Below are 17,806 nucleotides of genomic sequence, written 5' to 3' on the forward strand. Positions count from 1 at the left end.
CAAATTTTTTCCTGTCAAATATGGAAAAGAAGCAGAAGGACTGATGATAAGATCTTAAAAATCAAACGCTTGAATCATTCAATCCAACTTGTGTGCTTTCAAGAGTCAAGGTTGTTTGGTTTCTTTTCAGTTAACTATAGAGCTGACCTTTGAACCTCGTCTCAGGCAACACTTTATTTGTCCAAGCCATCTGATGGCGGAGGATCAAGGAGCGGCAGAATTGCTGTAAAACTCAAACAGTCTGCTCAAGTGACAAACTACTATGAGGCACTTTTATGGACTATAAAGATAATGCCGACTTGTTTATTTATGCGCATCGAGATGTTTGACTGGTCGCTGGTTGCCAAAGTAAAGTTTTTCTTTCACACAAATTAGCTTAACAGTTAATTTGCTCTTTACCTTTGACGGTGATAGACGTCCAACTCATTTAAACTGGGAGGGATTGGCAGCGTGTTCTTGTAAGAACTCAACGTTCCTACTTTTTCCACGTATTTCACGTTTCCTGTCAAGTGTAAGTTCTTGACCAAACGTCATTAGTGGTTATGACACAAATGAGTCAGTGTAAATTTCATTGGTCACTTTACCAACTGAAACGTGAATCAGCATAACTCGTGACAAATGTTGAACTGCTGCTGTTTCAGCGAGGACCCAAGTTCAAGCGGTTAACTCAATTATGTCTCTGGAATAAATCGGTACCCTGGAAAGATTACCGAGAGATTCTTGACTTCTTCTGTCATCCAAGTAAATATTTTTTATCTCACAGTTGATCATTCCCAGTAAATCTTTCATGACCTTGTTTTGCTTGGAGGCATGACTTATAAATGACATGCTGACATCAAAACCAATTCAGACGTGTCTCGTACATTACAAACTCAGTCAAGCGTTTAACCTAAAAATCATTGGCTGATAGCTTCATTGTGTCTCATCGTTTTTTTTTTTTATGTGACCTAGTCATGGGTGTCAAACGGGGGTAAAGTTGGACATACAGTGGGGCAAATAAGTATTTAGTCAACCACTAATTGTGCAAGTTTTTCTACTTAAAAAGATTAGTGAGGCCTGTAGTTGTCAACATGGGTAAACCTCAACCATGAGAGACAGAATGTGGAGAAAAAAAAAGACAATCACATTGTTTGATTTTTAAAGAATTTATTTCCAAATTAGAGTGGAAAATAGGTATTTGGTCACCTACAAACAAGCAAGATTTCTGGCTGTCAAAGAGGTCTAACTTCTTCTAACGAAGCTCCACTCGTTACTTGTATTATAATGGCACCTGTTTTAACTCATTATTGGTATAAAAGTCACCTGTCCACAACTTCAGTCAGTCACACTCCAAACTCCACTATGGCCAAGACCAAAGAGCTGTCGAAGGACACCAGAGACAAAATTGTAGACCTGCACCAGGCTGGAAGACTGAATCTGCAATAGGTAAAACGCTTGGTGTAAAGAAATCAACTGTGGGAGCAATTATTAGAAAGTGGAAGACATACAAAACCACTGATAATCTCCCTCCAATTGGGGCTCCATGCAAGATCTCACCACGTGGTGTCAAAATGATAACAAGAACGGTGAGCAAAAATCCCAGAACCACACAGGGGGACCTAGTGAATGACCTACAGAGAGCTGGGACCACAGTAACAAAGACCACTATCAGTAACACAATGCGCCGCCAGCGACTCAAATCCTGCACTGCCAGGCGTGCCCCTGCTGAAGAAAGTACACATCCAGGCCCGTCTGCGGTTCGCTAGAGAGCATTTGGATGATCCAGAAGAGGACTAGGCGAATGTGTTATGGTCAGATGAAACCAAAATAGAACTTTTTGGTAGAAACACAGGTTCTCGTGTTTGGAGGAGAAAGAATACTGAACTGCATCAGAGGAACACCATACCCACTGTGAAGCATGGGGGTGAAAACATCATGTTTTGGGGCTATTTTTCTGCAAAGGGACCAGGACGACTGATCTGTGTAAAGGAAATAATGATTGGGGCCATGTAACGAGAGATTTTGAGTGAAAATCTCCTTCCATCAGCAAGGGCATTGAAGATAAGACGTGGCTGGGTCTTTCAGCATGACAATGATCCCAAACACACAGCCAGGGCAACAAAGGAGTTGCTTCGTAAGAAGCATTTCAAGGTCCTGGAGTGGCCTAGCCAGTCTCTAGATCTCAACCCCATAGAAAATCTGTGGAGGGAGTTGAAAGTCCGTGTTGCCCAACGACAGCCCCAAAACATCACTGCTCTAGAGGAGATCTGAATAGAGGAATGGGCCAAGATACCAGCAACAGTGTGTGAAAAGCTTGTGAAGAGTTACAGATTACGTTTGGCCTCCGTTATTGCCAACGTGGGGTACATAACAAAGTATTGAGATGAACTTTTGGTATTGACCAAATACTTATTTTCCACCATGATTTGCAAAGTAATTCTTTAAAAATCAAACAATGTGATTTTCTGTTTTTTCCCCGCATTCTGTCTCTCATGGTTGAGGTTTACCCATGTTGATAATTACAGGCCTCTAATATTTTCAAGTGGGAGAACTTGCACAATTAGTGCTTGACTAAATACTTATTTGCCCCACTGTAAAAGTTCATTTCAAAATCTGTAAGTTTCTGCGTTTATCATAACCTACTACTATCATTTGTCATCCTTCTCCTTTTAAGCAGTCAAACGTCGTACGCTCACCTAAAATACTCTCCATGTTCTGACCTTGTTGTTGGTGCAGGCCACAACTTTGCCCGCCTCGGAGGGTCGGCAAAAGGTCCCCTGGAGAGAGTCTTGAGAAGTCAGGAAGTTGTTTCAGTTTTCGGAGTGGTTAATAGAAGATGAAACCGCAAAACACAGATGCCACTGCAAGCCCAAAGTAGGAAGTGAGAGTGGATTCGAGAGAGAAGTTAACCTCTTTATATATTTGTATAGTGTAATGATAAAAAGTAGAGCAAAAATTATTCACAAGCTACACCTATAGGGAGAGCCAAGGAGTATTGTGCTACGGCCATCAACAACTTTTTTAACTTAATGGATCTCATTGACAGTGAAATACGTCCAATCCATTTGAGGTGAAAGGCTGAATGAACAAATATTTCAAATTTCAGTTCAAATGGATTGGACATTTACTAGTGATAAACAAATTGAAATAGTTTTTAATTATTTTTTTCAGAACCACATTATTGAATGTCTATCAACGTCAGTGGCTTATTGTCAACGGTTTGGTAACAAAAGTGTCCTATTTCAAAACAATTGCATGGGAAAATCATTAAAATGGATTTAATGAGTTACAGGCTTGAACTTTCACCATCCGAGCACTTTTAGGAACTGTTGGAACATTTGTGCCAACTTTTTTAACAACCGTACATGCAATCAAGTTATAATATGGTGAAAGTAAAGTGAAACTAATCATACTCTCAAGACATTTTGCATTAAAGTGACTGTGACAGCATAAAAATTCTTAAATAGCATTATTATGTGAATTAGAATCATATTTTGAGACAATTCGACGATATACAACAATTTGGCAAAGCGCAGATGACGAAAAAATTAGTCTTTTAATCTGCCGTTTAGCCCCGCCTTTCATTATAGCGCCCTAGCGTCCCCAGCTGGAGGATGATGTCGGCATGGTCACAATTTCATCAGATTTACAACTCAGCCCATTGAGGCGCAAGATTCAGAACGAGGAAATTGTGATGAAGAGAGCAGGAAAATGTCATTGTTTCAATCTCTTTACTCCAATATTTTTGCAGGATATAAGCGGCATGGAAAATGAATGAATGAAAATTCTTTTTATTTAAGTATTTTTCCCCAATCGCTGAATAAATGGTATGGTCATGACAAATAACAGTCTTGTGCTAATGGAATATGAAATATAAAAATACATTTATTCAGTACAACAGGGCAAAATTACTGCATAATGGTCAAAACTGTCGACTTCTTGCGCCTCCCGAACGGTTTTATGCCACTGGAGTTAGTACGGCTTTTGTCATTTCCCTGCCCCAGCTTCGGAGACGGAGAAAAGAGCATAAACAAAACAGGAGGCCTGACAGCTAGCTGACATGCACACCCGGACCGAGCGGCGTTTCCAAGTCTTGTTTTCGCCTTTTCAAAACGAAAAATCACACAAAACTACCCCAGATCATATCACAGGCGGCGGGGTTGATTGTCTTCACCGATCGGCCAACCCCATCGGCGGTGAGAAAGTTACAGCTCGTCGTTCCCTTGCTGCTGGCAGGATTGCTTGTTGCCGGGGAAGAAGCTGGAGAATGACCGCCGGACAAACTGGCCGACGTCGGAGGAGTGCATGGCTGCCTGATCCCAACCTGAGGACAGTGGTCTATTGCCGGGCACACAAAGAGGGCAGAGGGGGCTGGAAGTCTGGACGATATGGAGAAGCGCAGACGAGAGCGGGGAGCTGCAGGGGACATAAGCCAAGTATAGTGCTGTCTCGCCGGGCATGCGAAGAGGACCGACGGGTGTGAGACAAACCGCCAGTCGTCGCCCAAATGGCTCTCTCGGTCGACAAGGAGCATTGTCAGCCACAAAATGCAAGCCACCTCCTTATTAAAATGTGTGCCATGATCCCAGTATTTGATATAATACAAAACACGTAGTTTACTCACTTCCTCATAAGCCCTATGGTCCCACAGTTGTCGGAAATGTTTTGGCCAACCTCTGCGGTGAACGGGAACTTTTTGAAAAACCCAAAAAGGCTCACACGCCTCTCGCCGGTACAGCAACAAAAACCTGCAGCACATTTGGCTGGCGCGATGTGAAAAATAAACGAATTAATCCACATCCACAGTCCATCTGCATGCTATAAAGCAATGCTGTATTGTGAGATGCTGACCTGGGTGACGTCACATTCGTCCTCAATCAAGGAAGTCACTCATTTTCATGGTGCGGGATTCAAAAAAATTAAATACATAACTCGATCGCTTCCACACACATCCAAGCGGTCCATTACATTCAGGAGCATATTTCGTGAAATATGAAATAAACATGCTTTTTGCTGTCATAGGCACTTTAATCCTAGCCAACAGAAAGGGTAACGTCTCTTAGCATTTGCATTCATTAGCCTAATTGTATATTTAGACTCACTTATAATGTTTTTTACTTGTGTACAAAATTTAACATTGATTATTTAAAAATGCAAATAAAGAAGGAAAAATAAATAATAATTAAAAAAAAAAGGACGGATAAGGATAAGGACGTGGTTATCCTGTTTGTTTTACATATTCCTTTGTTAGCTTAGCTTTAGCATCATTGACAAATGTACTTAATTTTAAGTTATAATACAGTAAAAGAAAGTGAAACTAATCATACCCGAAAGATATTTCACTTACATCTAAGCTAACAGGAAGGGCAACTGATCTTAGCATTTATCATGTACCTTTCATTAGCTTAATTGTATATTTAGACTCACCTATAATGTGGTTTACTTGTGTACAAAATTTAACATTGACTTTAAGATGCAAATAAATAAGTAATAATAAATATAAGCAAAAATATTTTTTAAAAAAGGGATAAGATGAGGAATCTGGTTATCCTGTTTGTTTTGCATACACCTTCGTTAGCTTAGCTTTAGCATCAGTGACAAATGTAGCTACTTTATTTTAAGTTATAATACAGTGAAAAAAAGTAACTAATCATATTCGAAAGATACTTCATTTGAATCTAAGCCAACAGGAAGTGCAACTGATCTTACCGTTTAGCGTGTACCTTTCATTAGCCTAATTGTATATTTAGCCTTTTTAACTAGTGCACAAAATTTAACATTGACTTAAAAATGCAAATAAATAGGTAAAATACGAGTAAAACAAGCTTTAAAAAAAGATAAGAATTTGGTCATCCTGTTTGCTTTGTAACGAATTACCTTTGTTAGCTTAGCTTTAGCCTCAGTGACAAATGTACTTTATTTTAATCATTTTTTGTAACTATTTTCTGTGCTTGGTGTTGGACTGAGATGTTTATTCTCTTTTTTTTCCCTGCGGTTTCCTTTTTGTGGTCACATTGAATTTCTTTCACAGTATTCACTCAGTTGGAGAGTGAGCTTTGAGGCTGATAACAAAGACCACAAAGCATATGGAAGACATGCAAAGAAATTTCGAAGAAAGTCACTTAGATTTAAGACTTATTTGTGCATCTTTTCAACAAGGATGTTTGCAATTGTCGTTTGAAGAGATTAAATATTACAAATACATTATGTTTAAATGGGTTTTAAGACAATCATTCAACATGTGCATACAAACACTACACAAAAGTATTTGAGTTTTTTTCCCCTCTCCTTCACCAGACGAGTTGTTGCATGCGTTCTGATCTCGTCATGCCTCGCCTGAGTGAAGGCATGCCTCAAACAGCTCCTCTATACACACATCTCTAAATGGCCATAAACATACTTCAATGCATGATGACAAGTGCAGACTTTTTAAATGTTTCTTCACCACAAACCAAAACAATGTAAACAAACCCCTCCGCAAATGAGTCAATACAACGAATTGAATTAAAATGTGACTTGACCTGAGTTATGCTGCCCTCTTGTGGTTATTTTGCGAAAATGGGTGTTTGGCATTACTGTTGCTTTTGATCTCATAACGAGTTTTATGTATGGCAAGTGACCCAGTAGAAGAGCAGACCTGAGCAATCAAATTGAAAGCATTCTCATAATTTTGACATCCGTGACCCTTGATCCTATCTATCTAATTATATCAAATACAGCACAAATTTGAGTTAACTTGGTATAGGATTAGCCTAATTATCTCAAAATTCCCGTTCTGACCTCTGTGACCTTTGACCTTTTTCCTTTTCATCATCTCCCCTACCCTGCAAATTTGAGTTAAAAGGGCTAATCCGTTATCAATTTATAATGAAATTATGTGACCTTTGACCTAATTACCTCTTACCCCAAAATTGAATCACCTCTTTCGTTTCACGTTACAGACGATAGCCCCTTTCAGACTTATATACCGGTAAATTCATGTGTAAGGTGACGCGGGATTTGATCGTGTCATGGCTGTCAGACATGGGTAGATATCCTGGGAATACCGTGGGTTGGATACTTTCATAAACTTGTCCCTTGTTGCTGACTCGGCGCTCTCTGTTTGGAGAAGGCGGCTGGCGCGATTCTATAACCCGGACATTATGTCATTTTGAGTCTGCATCGGCAACAAAATAATCCGCACATTTCCGAAGATCGGCGATGGACTCTCTTCCTCGGCTTTAGTATCAAGTAGCAATTTAATTTTGTTATGTTTTCAGTTTAATTTTGTGATTTCCAGCTTGCCATGTTGATAATTGCGATGTTTGTTTACCGCTTTTCGTCTTACTGCGAAGAAAGTGGAAATGACGATAAGCCCGCCATGATATTTACGTGATCAGTCTTCGTGCTGTGACCTGGTAATTTAACGCCTGCTTTCATACGTCCCGCTTCCCTGGAAAGTCCCGGACATTATGCTATGACGCGACTCGGTAAATGTCTGCAGTGTCAGTCGACTCGGGGAATTGTTTTCACACATAAGGGCTACATGTTTAAATCCCTGGATTTAAACGGCGTTCAGGTAAGCGTGAAAGGGGCTTTATTCTGTAAATTTGATAACAATCCCTTTATTCGTTATTGATTTACCTTGATCACAAACAGACATATGGAACTGAATACATAACCTCCATGTTCCATAGGTTACACCTAATGGCAGATGTAATAATATGTTTATGAAAATATAATTATTAATTAAAATGGATAAAAACAGAAATGCAGCCCCCAATAACATTCTTACTGATTGAAGTTGCATTGTTATTTTCAAATAGTTTTGAACTCATTGCCTGCCATCGACAGTGATAGACGTCCAATTCATTCAAACTGGGAGGACTTGCTGCGAGCGCTTATGTTTCAGTCTCACTGATGGCGCTAGACATACAATCTCTTTTGGGCTTGGCTCATTCGATTATTCGTTGAAACTGTTTGTAGTGTTTTAATAATAGTTAAAGGGACGTCAAACATATGTAAATAAGATACAGTATATCTAGACGTAAGTTTGCATAGGGACGGTAGGGACATAACCAACTTTTCAGGACGATCAAATTGTCCCCCACCAACTTTTAAGCCACCTTATTTGCTTTTAATAATGAGTGCAGTTAAATAGGTAATTTGGTGTAAATTTGTCTTCCCGAATGCTGCAAGGATAGAATAGCGTACCGGACGCAACACATCACTTTTGCTCATTAATATTATATATCGAGCGTTTACGTCACAGCGATGGGGGATCTCGAGAGATTTTCGTGAGATCTTGCATGGAGCCCCAGATGAAGGGAGATTATCAGTGGTCTTGTATGTCTTCCATTTTCTAATATTTGCTCCCACAGTTGATTTCTTTACACCAAGCGTTTTACCTATCGCAGATTCAGTCTTCCCAGCCTGGTGCAGGTCTACAATTTTGTCTCTGGTGTCCTTCGACAGCTTTTTGGTCTTGGCCATAGTGGAGTTTGGAGTGTGACTGACTGAGGTTGTGGACAGGTGTCTTTTATACTGATAATGAGTTAAAACAGGTGCCATTAATACAGGTAAACAGTGGAGCCTCGTTAGACCTCGTTAGAAGAAGTTAGACCTCTTTGACAGCCACAAATCTTGCTTGTTTGTAGGTGACCAAATACTTATTTTCCACTCTAATTTGGAAATAAATTCTTTAAAAAACAAACAATGTGATTTTCTGTTTTTTTTTTTCCCACATTGTCTCTCATGTTTGAGGTTTACCCATGTCGACAACTACAGGTCTCTCTAATCTTTTCAAGTAGGAGAACTTGTACAATTGGTGGTTGACTAAATACTTATTTGCCCCACTGTATAATTGTTGAGGTAATTATCGAGGTTTGATTGATTAAATATTTGCTTGATTGATTGATTGAATATTTGCTTGTGCTCATATATACCATAAATAATACATACTGCCATATTTTTCTTACTAATATAACCAGTAAATGATTATTGTTTGCTATACCAGGTTGTAGTGTAATGCTTAAGTGTTACAAAGAGTAAAAGAGGGTCGGGATGACAACTGCCTTGCTTCATGGCCGCATCATTGCGTAACTAGACCTTCCGAGGCATCTTCAGCACCTGGCGTCTGGACTTTTCGTCTAGACCTTCGAGGACAATTTTCCATCCGAGGACATCTTCCATGGCCGCAGCGTTGCATAACCGAAGTGTCTGGGTCATTTTGACTGTTTACATGATTGTTTACATGATTGTTTACATGAGCCCTTGCTTACACACGTGTATTTACTTAGTTCCACCTACATGCACACACATATCCAATCGAAAACCACTTGGGTGTCTCCAGCTTGCTCTCCCCCTCCCTCAGGGCGGCATCCATTTTTTTAGGACAAACCCCTAAATAAAATACCAAGGAGGATTTTTTTCTTTAGATCAATTTTGGTGACTGTCACTAGTCACTCTTTTGCTCTCCTTGGCCAAGAAAACTGAGTGTCTTCTCTCCTTATTTTTGGGTAATTTTACAATGTCTACCTAAGGATCTATTTTTGAACTTGACAATAATTTATGTTCAAATATTACAATTTAAATTTCCTAATAAAATCCAGACATTTATCCTGCAAGTTTTCAAAATGTTTCTTTAGTATTTTTTGAAAACAAAGCTTTTAGCGTCATTTAGCCTATCAATTAATTAGGTTCATATTCGTGAGAAATGTACCCTTGTCCCCCGTTCACCCAATCTGTTTGGTCTCATTAATGTCCCGTCCCCAGCAAAAAGTACCTATGTTTTATGTATTTCTGAATGTCCCACGTTCATTGAACTCCGCACGGCTGAGCAACATGACAGTCATGTGACGTTGCAATCATGTGGCGCAGTCACTTCCCACTGAGCAATTCTTCGCCTCACCTCCTTATCATGTCGTCCTGCTGAACAGCAAGCCCGCTCGAGCATGTTTTTACCGAATCGCAGCCGGTGTCGCTTGCCTCTCGGGCGCCTACTTTGCTTGGTGACTTGTGTCGGATGTTTACTGATCAGCTCCGGAGCGAAGACGGCGGCGGAGGACAGGGAGGCAAGCCTTTGGTACCAGGACCTATGCAGGTAAAAACACACCTCCATCTTAAATAAACATAATAAAGCCTTTTTTTTTAAACTTAGGAAATATTACATGAACACAAATAGTTTAATTAGACACACTAAGTGCCAGCTGGGTCATGTGATAGCGCTCCCGCCTCTTGACATTCAAAGGTTTGGTTAAAATGAGTCAGCCATTGTTTTCTTCGCTTTATCAACTTTCCCCCCTTAATAACCTTTAATTTCTTTCGAAATGTTTTTTTTGTCACGGCGAGAGTGTCAAGACAAGCTTTGAGAAACTGTTTACCCCCACGTTTTCCCACGTTTGTGGCCATTAGAGCTGATTGTACTCAGGCTAAAGTAGCTAGCTAATGGCTAAACGGTCAACAACATGGACCGGACTGACTATTATTATCTTCTCCCGGTAGCATCGCTGAGCTGTCAAAGTGCTGCAAAGTAAGCAAATATTGACACAGCAGCAAGCTAGCGCTCTATTAAATAATCCAACGGTGACTCCTCGATGACAAACATGAAACTTTTAGGGAATATTAAGTCGACAGAATGAAGAGAATGTTAATTTTTATACTTAATAAATGTGTTACTACCAATAAAAAATAATGGCGCCCCCCCACCAATGAAAAATTATGGAGCCCCCCCCCCCCCCCCCCCCCCCCGTTGCATGATTTTGTCACAAAGGTTCAAGAAAGTCGAGTAGCAACCATATTTCTAGTAAAATCCTTTTGATTTTCACATAAATTGACAGTGCGCCTGATTCACTACTGCATTTTATGTATGAATTCTGGTTGTGCTTAATGACCGCAAATCTATTTTGTTGGAGCATAACTGCTCCAGTTCTACATTGATATAAAAAACAATATAAGTTAGAACAAATGACAAATGCATCCTTTGTTGCTTTCATGTGCATTATAATCAGGTGTGCATTAGAGAATGTATTGTACAGTATTTGTAAATGAACTCATTCATTGGCGGTGCACCGTATTGTTTAAAAAATACTGTACATGTTCAGGAGAAGGATTTATTTTGGACATGTTTTCTGAAAATTCTGGGTTTCCTCAAATGAATCATAAGCCTGACGGGCCACCAGGCTTGTCTCACCCCATGCCAGGCTAAAACCACTAAAGAAAGTGGGGCTGCAGCTTTGATTATTTTAGTAGTGGATTAATCGATGAATTACCGTATTGGCCCGAATATAAGACAGCCCTGATTATAAGACGACCCCCTCTTTTTCAAGACTCAAGTTTGAAAAAACTTTTTGAATACCAAATTAATTTTTATACAGAAAATAATTACAGTACATCCGAAACAAATGATTATAACAATATATTTGAGAGAAAAAGCGTGTCACTTTGCCTCATTCAAATCTTAATATCTGAACATTTAAATATGTAAACTTAAATGCAATCACATTCGTAAATAAATGGCTTCTGGTTTTTGAAATGTAAATAAACCAATCTATTGTGATAAAACGCAAAATTGCATTGACTGCATTAACCATCAAAGTGAAGTCTAACTGTAGTCTTGAAACAAATCTGAATAAGGAAAAACATTGCAGTAAAATAATGCAAACTGGTTTAACTTGAGAGTAGCTGAGATCTGTCATAACAGAACATCGCTTCAATGATATCTGGCGCCATCTAGTGTCTTGAATGGGTATAACATCTAGACAGCAACTATAAGACGACCCCCTCTTTTTCAGTCTAATTTCAATGCAAAAAACACCGTCTTATATTCGGGCCAATACGGTAGTTAGAATAATATAGTAATTGGATAAGGAACATCAAAAATTAAAATACGGTACCTGAGCTGAGCCTCAAATGGTGTACAAAAATTGGCTAACGTACATAGCAAAAGACCGCTAGCTTAAATGCTATAAAATGCTAATGTTTTTTTTTTAACAATGCACTTAACAACTGTTCAAACACATATTCCCACAAAAAATGGCTAAGTACCGTATTGGCCCGAATCTAAGACGGTGTTTTTTTTGCATTGAAATAAGATTGAAAAAGAGGGGGTCGTCTTATATTCGCGGTCTAGACATTATACTCATTCACGACGCTAGATGACGCCAGATATCATTGAAGCGATGTTCTGGGATGACAGATCTCAGCTACTCTCCCCAGTCACGACGCTAGATGGCACCAAATATCATTGAAGTGATGTTCTGTCATGGCAGATCTCAGGTACTAGTTTAACCAGTTTGCATTATTTTATTGCAATGTTTTTCCTTATTCAGATTTGTTTCAAGACTACAGTTACAGTTAGACTTCACTACCATCTTAAAGCAGTAGACATCTCCGGAAGGCTCTGTTGTAGAGAACCTTCCTAGCGAACCTAAGTAACTTTTTATCTAAAATGCTCTCAAATTGGCAAAATCTTGACTTAAATCTATCTTTAAATGTTGAAATAGTTTTAAAACTTAGACATGTTAAAAGTAGACAGAAGGGAACTAATGCAATAACGGACGCAATTTTAACAACTTTAACGGTTGATTCACAACATTAAATGACTTCCACACATAGCAAAGGTGACTATCTAGTAGTGCTGCAACGATTAATCGATTAACTCGAGTATTCGATTAGAAAAAGATATTCAAATTTAATTTTGCTGCCTCGAGTATTTGTTTAGCTAAAGTGGCGTTGTAATGGTTTGTTTTGAAAGTGTTTGCATTTAGTTTCATTGATTTGGGTTGATACACTGCCCTCTAGTCTGCTTCATTTCACATGGCTTGAATCCAGCTGCTCTCTGTTAAGACCAACATAGGCTTTTCTTTTGTTTTTCTTTGAGCTAATGTTTATTTTTAATGCATTTGTAATTCAATTTAAAGGCATATTTAGTCGTTTTTTGTGGGAATATGTGTTTGAACTATTTGTTAAGAGCATTGTAAAAAAAAAAAAAAACTTGGCATTTTATAGCATTTAAACTAGCGAACATTTGCTATGTAAGTTCGCCAATTGTTCTTTTGTTGTACATATATCTTCTTTTATTTATTTTTTATACCGTTTGAGGCTCAGGTATTTTATTTTTTTATTTTCCTTATCAGATTACTCGATTATTCGAACTAACCAGTTCATCGATTAATCGACTACTAAAATAATCGATAGCCGCAGGCCTACTATCCAGTTATCGCAATATCCGCAATACCCCTGTGTCTAGTTAAGTTTAGGGTAAAGAATTGGGCTAGGGCCAATTGTTCCAAAAAACCCTTTAAACTTCACATTGTGTGACCTGTTTTTTTTTTTTTTAAAGGAAAAAAAACATGAAAATTATCACCTGTTACTTTGCCAAGTAACTAATTACTCTTACATTCAGGTAACGCAATTACTTTTTGGGAGAAGTAATTTGTAACTGTAATTAATTACTTTTTTAAAGTGAGATTAACAACACTGGCTGTGTATCCACCAAAAATCAATAAAACTAAATGAAAACACTTTCAAAAAGAACCATTAGCTCGCCACTTTAATGAAACGAATACTCTAAGCAGCAAAATGTATTTACAATCTTTTTTCTAATCAAATTACTCGAGTTAATTGATTAATCGTTGCAGCACTAAAAGAAAGTATACAAAGTATTTTAACTACATTTTATCTGTGTCCCAGCTCTCTGCCATTGCGATGAATTACTTTGTATTTTTGTTTGTTTGTTAAAACAGTATTTCAAGATTGTCCTATTTTGTAAGGCTGTTTAAGCATTGTGAATAAATGGCTTATGCTAACTATATTTTTATTTTTATGTATTTATTTATTTTAAAACATGATGGGTTTCCAAAGTTTTCTTGGTATAACCCTGGAGAATGGGTTTACATAGGATCTATTCTGTTTGAAATAGTTGGTAAAAATAGAAAACGTGACATTTGTGTGAGCTTCATTTTACTCTTATTCTTGTTTTCCGTAGCTACAAATGGGAGGCCATCGACCTGGATAATAAAATAAGTTACACGCTCAAGCTGTGCGAGTCGTCCCCTTCCACTCCCTGCGGCGAAGGCACCGCTGTTTGTGCCCGCGACCTGAATGGGGATATTTACCAATCTGTCGGTGAGTCCGTAAACTTGAATCGAGTCATTTCAATTTGCGCTGTATGAATTTCAACCGTTTATAAATTTTCGAATGAGTTTAGTGTGCTTCATGTGAGGGAACCGATGGACTCTCGTGTCCCATGACTGCCACATGGCAGAGGATGTTTTACAGCTTTTTCAGTGGCGCGACAGGACAAAGATGCACAAGGAGTTTGTATTGTTGCGGTGCCAAGAGGCCTATCATTGTGATTACATCATTCATTTAGTGTACAGTACAAGAACAAGCAATCTTGACTTGAAAAATTGTAAACGGGATTTAGTTGAGCGCTGCCGTTACTTTCATTTCTCAGCAATGTTGCATTCCTTCTTGAAAGGGTGAAAACGTTTTTTTTGTAACTGTCCACACAGATACACACTGCATATTTTATTTGTGTTCAAATCTATCAAATATGTGTTTTGAAGCACTTGGGAGAGGTAAAACTTGAAAACTTCATTGTGCTAAATAAAGAATATACAGTGCTATCGCTAATGTTATCGCTAATGTTATCGTGCTAAATAAGTACAGTATAAAGATAATTTTAAGATACCGCATAGTTTATACTGTGTCATGAACCTATTGAGACAAAGGACAAATGTACACAACAGAAATAGCAGTCATGCTGCTTGGGGTTAGTGGGTCACTGTATTGTGTTCCGTTTATGACTCATTTCCTTTTATGACAACAAAACAAAAGACTTTAGCATCATGTGCATGAGGTTGTCTTAATGGAAAACACAGACTATAAATATAAAGCAAATTAACAAATGATTACAGTGGGGCAAATAAGTATTTCGTCAACCACCAATTGTGCAAGTTCTCCTACTTGAAAAGATTAGAGAGGCCTGTAATTGTCAACATGGGTGAACCTCAACCATGAGAGACAGAATGTGGGAAAAAAAAAACAGAAAATCACATTGTTTTATTTATAAAGAATTTATTTCCAAATTAGAGTGGAAAATAAGTATTTGGTCAGCTCCAAACAAGCAAGATTTCTGGCTGTCAAAGAGGTCCAACGTCTTCTAACGAGGTCTAACGAGGCTCCACTCGTTACCTGTATTATTGGCCCCTGTTTTAACTCATTATTTGTATAAAAGACACCTGTCCACAAGCTCAGTCAGTCACACTCCAAACTCCACTATGGCCAAGACCAAAGAGCTGTCGAAGGCCACCAGAGACCAAATTGTAGACCTGCACCGGGCTGGGAAGACTGAATCTGCAATAGGTAAAACGCTTGATGTAAAGAAATCAACTGTGGGAGCAATTATTAGAAAATTGAAGACATACAAGACCACTGGTAATCTCCCTCGATCTGGGGCTCCATGCAAGATCTCACCCCATGGCATCAAAATGACAACAAGAACGGTGAGCAAAAATCCCAGAACCACACGGAGGGACCTAATGAATGACCTACAGAGAGCTGGGACCACAGAAACAAAGGCTACTATCAGTAACACAATGCGCCGCCAGGGTCTCAAATCCTTCACTGCCAGACGTGTCCCCCTGCTGAAGAAAGTACACGTCCAGCCGTCTGTGGTTCGCTAGAGAGCATTTGGATGATCCAGAAGAGTACTGGGAGAATGTGTTATGGTCAGATGAAACCAAAATAAAATTATTTTGGTAGAAACAAAGGTTCTCGTGTTTGGAGGAGAAAGAATACTGAATTGCATCCGAAGAACACCATACCGACTGTGACGCATGGGGGTGGAAACATCATGCTTTGGGGCTGTTTTTCTGCAAAGGGACCAGGACGACTGATCTGTGTAAAGGAAAGAATGAATGGGGCCATGTATCGAGAGATTTTGAGTGAAAATCTCCTTCCATCAGCAAGGGCATTGAAGATGAGACGTGGCTGGGTCTTTCAGCATGACAATGATCCCTAACACACAGCCAGGACAACAAAGGAGTGGCTTTATAAGAAGCATTTCAAGGTACTGGAGTGGCCTAGCCAGTCTCCAGATCTCAATCCCATAGAAAATCTGTGGAGCGAGTTGAAAGTCCGTGTTGCTCATACAGCCCCAAAATATCGCTGCTCTAGAGGAGATCTGCATGGAGGCTCGCTGTCAATTCTCCTAGTCAAAATGTATCAGACATCTAGTGCCATCATTTCCATTAAAAGATGAGCACCCTCTTCCCAGTGAATTGGACGCTATAACAAAGGAAATTAATGGCAATTTTTATGCGTTTATGATAAAATACACATTATACAAATACACAGTACAACACAAATGAACAAAAGAGGATCAACCCTTGACTATATTTGTAAACTAGCTCTTTTCCTCCCCCAAAGATGCTGTATTTCAGCTTTATTTTGGTAACTGTCAAATCGGCTGTATTAAACTACTGGATGTCAAAGGTGCTGTAAGCGCATTTACCGTTGTAGAACTTTTCCCACTGCAATTTAGAATGTTGACGTCAAATGTGGCAAGTCAAATGAACCGGGGTTAAGCAGTCGCTGTTTTTTTTTTTTTTTTCTTGGAATCGTCCTACAAATAGAAAATGAACCCATTTCCCTGATATTCAAATGCGCTTGCACCAACTGCTGCTGTGGAGGTGACCATTTTCTATTTGTCATTCAGGTGAGCTTTCCCTGCGCAGACTATCCGGAACCGTCCTGGATTACAACAGCACCGCGAAATGTCCGGGAAATGCCAACAACATTCAAACCACTATCGGTTTCCAGTGTGGGAAAACCATGGTGAGCTCCGCTTAGCTACAATGACAGGAAACCACCGCGACAATAGCGACCGCCTTCAAGAGTCTGCATGTTCCAGTTATTTTCTGCTTCTGCAGAACTAACCTGTTTTTGCGTATCGAGCTGAGAAATTAGGGGGGAGTAAAGTCACACTTGCAGAAGTAGATATTTTGCCACGGCGCTCATGAAACAGCACGTGACAAATGTGATAAAGAGCTAACAAGAAGCGGGTGACTTTGGGAGGAAGAAAAAAAAGTTAATGAACTTGAGCAACGAATGATTGTTTCATGACCATTGACTACGAGAGACGTACATTATTGCGCTCTCAGTTCAAATAGATTGGACGTCTCTTGCCGTCAAAGGCAGCTAATGTGTTAACTGTTGTGTTTTTGGTTTGCAGGGTACCCCGGAGTTTGTAGCCGTGTCTCAGTGCATGCATTACTTTGAATGGAGGACCTACGTAGCGTGCAGCAGCGACAAGTTCAAACCACACAAAGAGGTGTGATACTTTTGACAACTGTGTTTCTGTTGACGTGTTTGTTCATTTTTGTGTTTTTTTATGCTTACACAGGTGCCCTGCTTTGCCTTCGACTCCGACAGGAAGAAGCACGACCTTAGCCCGCTCATCAAAATGAGCGACGGCTACCTCGTAGATGACGGCGACGACAGCGTCGACTTCTCCATCAACATCTGCCGCAGCCTCAGTCAGTCATTTTCTAGCTATGTCCCGCAATTTCAAAATATCGTGTGGCGTGACACGTTCCTCCATTTTGCCAGGTGGTGAAACACGCTGTCCGGAAGGTTCTGCTGCCTGCCTGATCACCAAAGACGTGGGCTACAATATGGGCTCTCCCATCAAGCCTTTAGAGGTTTTATCCAACGACAGGTAGCCTCAACCGAGTCGTGAATCCACATGATATTAGGATCTCAGTGTTTCCTCTTCATTAATTTTCGCTCCCGTCGCTCCTAAATCCACCTCCTTCAATTTTTTTTTATGTCATTGTTGACT

The 17,806-nt window shown here is 39.4% G+C and overlaps 1 protein-coding gene across 1 annotated transcript in view; it reads left to right on the forward strand.

Annotated features, from left to right (window-relative positions):
* Positions 1-9,805: 9,805 nt before the first annotated feature.
* The window catches only part of igf2r (insulin-like growth factor 2 receptor), a 47,369-nt gene continuing 39,368 nt past the window's right edge, over positions 9,806-17,806 (forward strand). Inside the window, exons 1-6 of the mRNA XM_057823378.1 lie at positions 9,806-10,060; positions 13,946-14,085; positions 16,682-16,800; positions 17,198-17,296; positions 17,369-17,501; positions 17,575-17,683. Of these exons, the coding sequence (XP_057679361.1) occupies positions 9,912-10,060; positions 13,946-14,085; positions 16,682-16,800; positions 17,198-17,296; positions 17,369-17,501; positions 17,575-17,683 (749 nt within the window). The 5' untranslated portion in view covers positions 9,806-9,911. The remainder of the gene's footprint in view (positions 10,061-13,945; positions 14,086-16,681; positions 16,801-17,197; positions 17,297-17,368; positions 17,502-17,574; positions 17,684-17,806) is intronic.

The sequence above is a fragment of the Corythoichthys intestinalis genome, chromosome 19 (genome assembly GCF_030265065.1).
Source record: "Corythoichthys intestinalis isolate RoL2023-P3 chromosome 19, ASM3026506v1, whole genome shotgun sequence".
In the NCBI taxonomy this organism is placed as follows: domain Eukaryota; kingdom Metazoa; phylum Chordata; class Actinopteri; order Syngnathiformes; family Syngnathidae; genus Corythoichthys; species Corythoichthys intestinalis.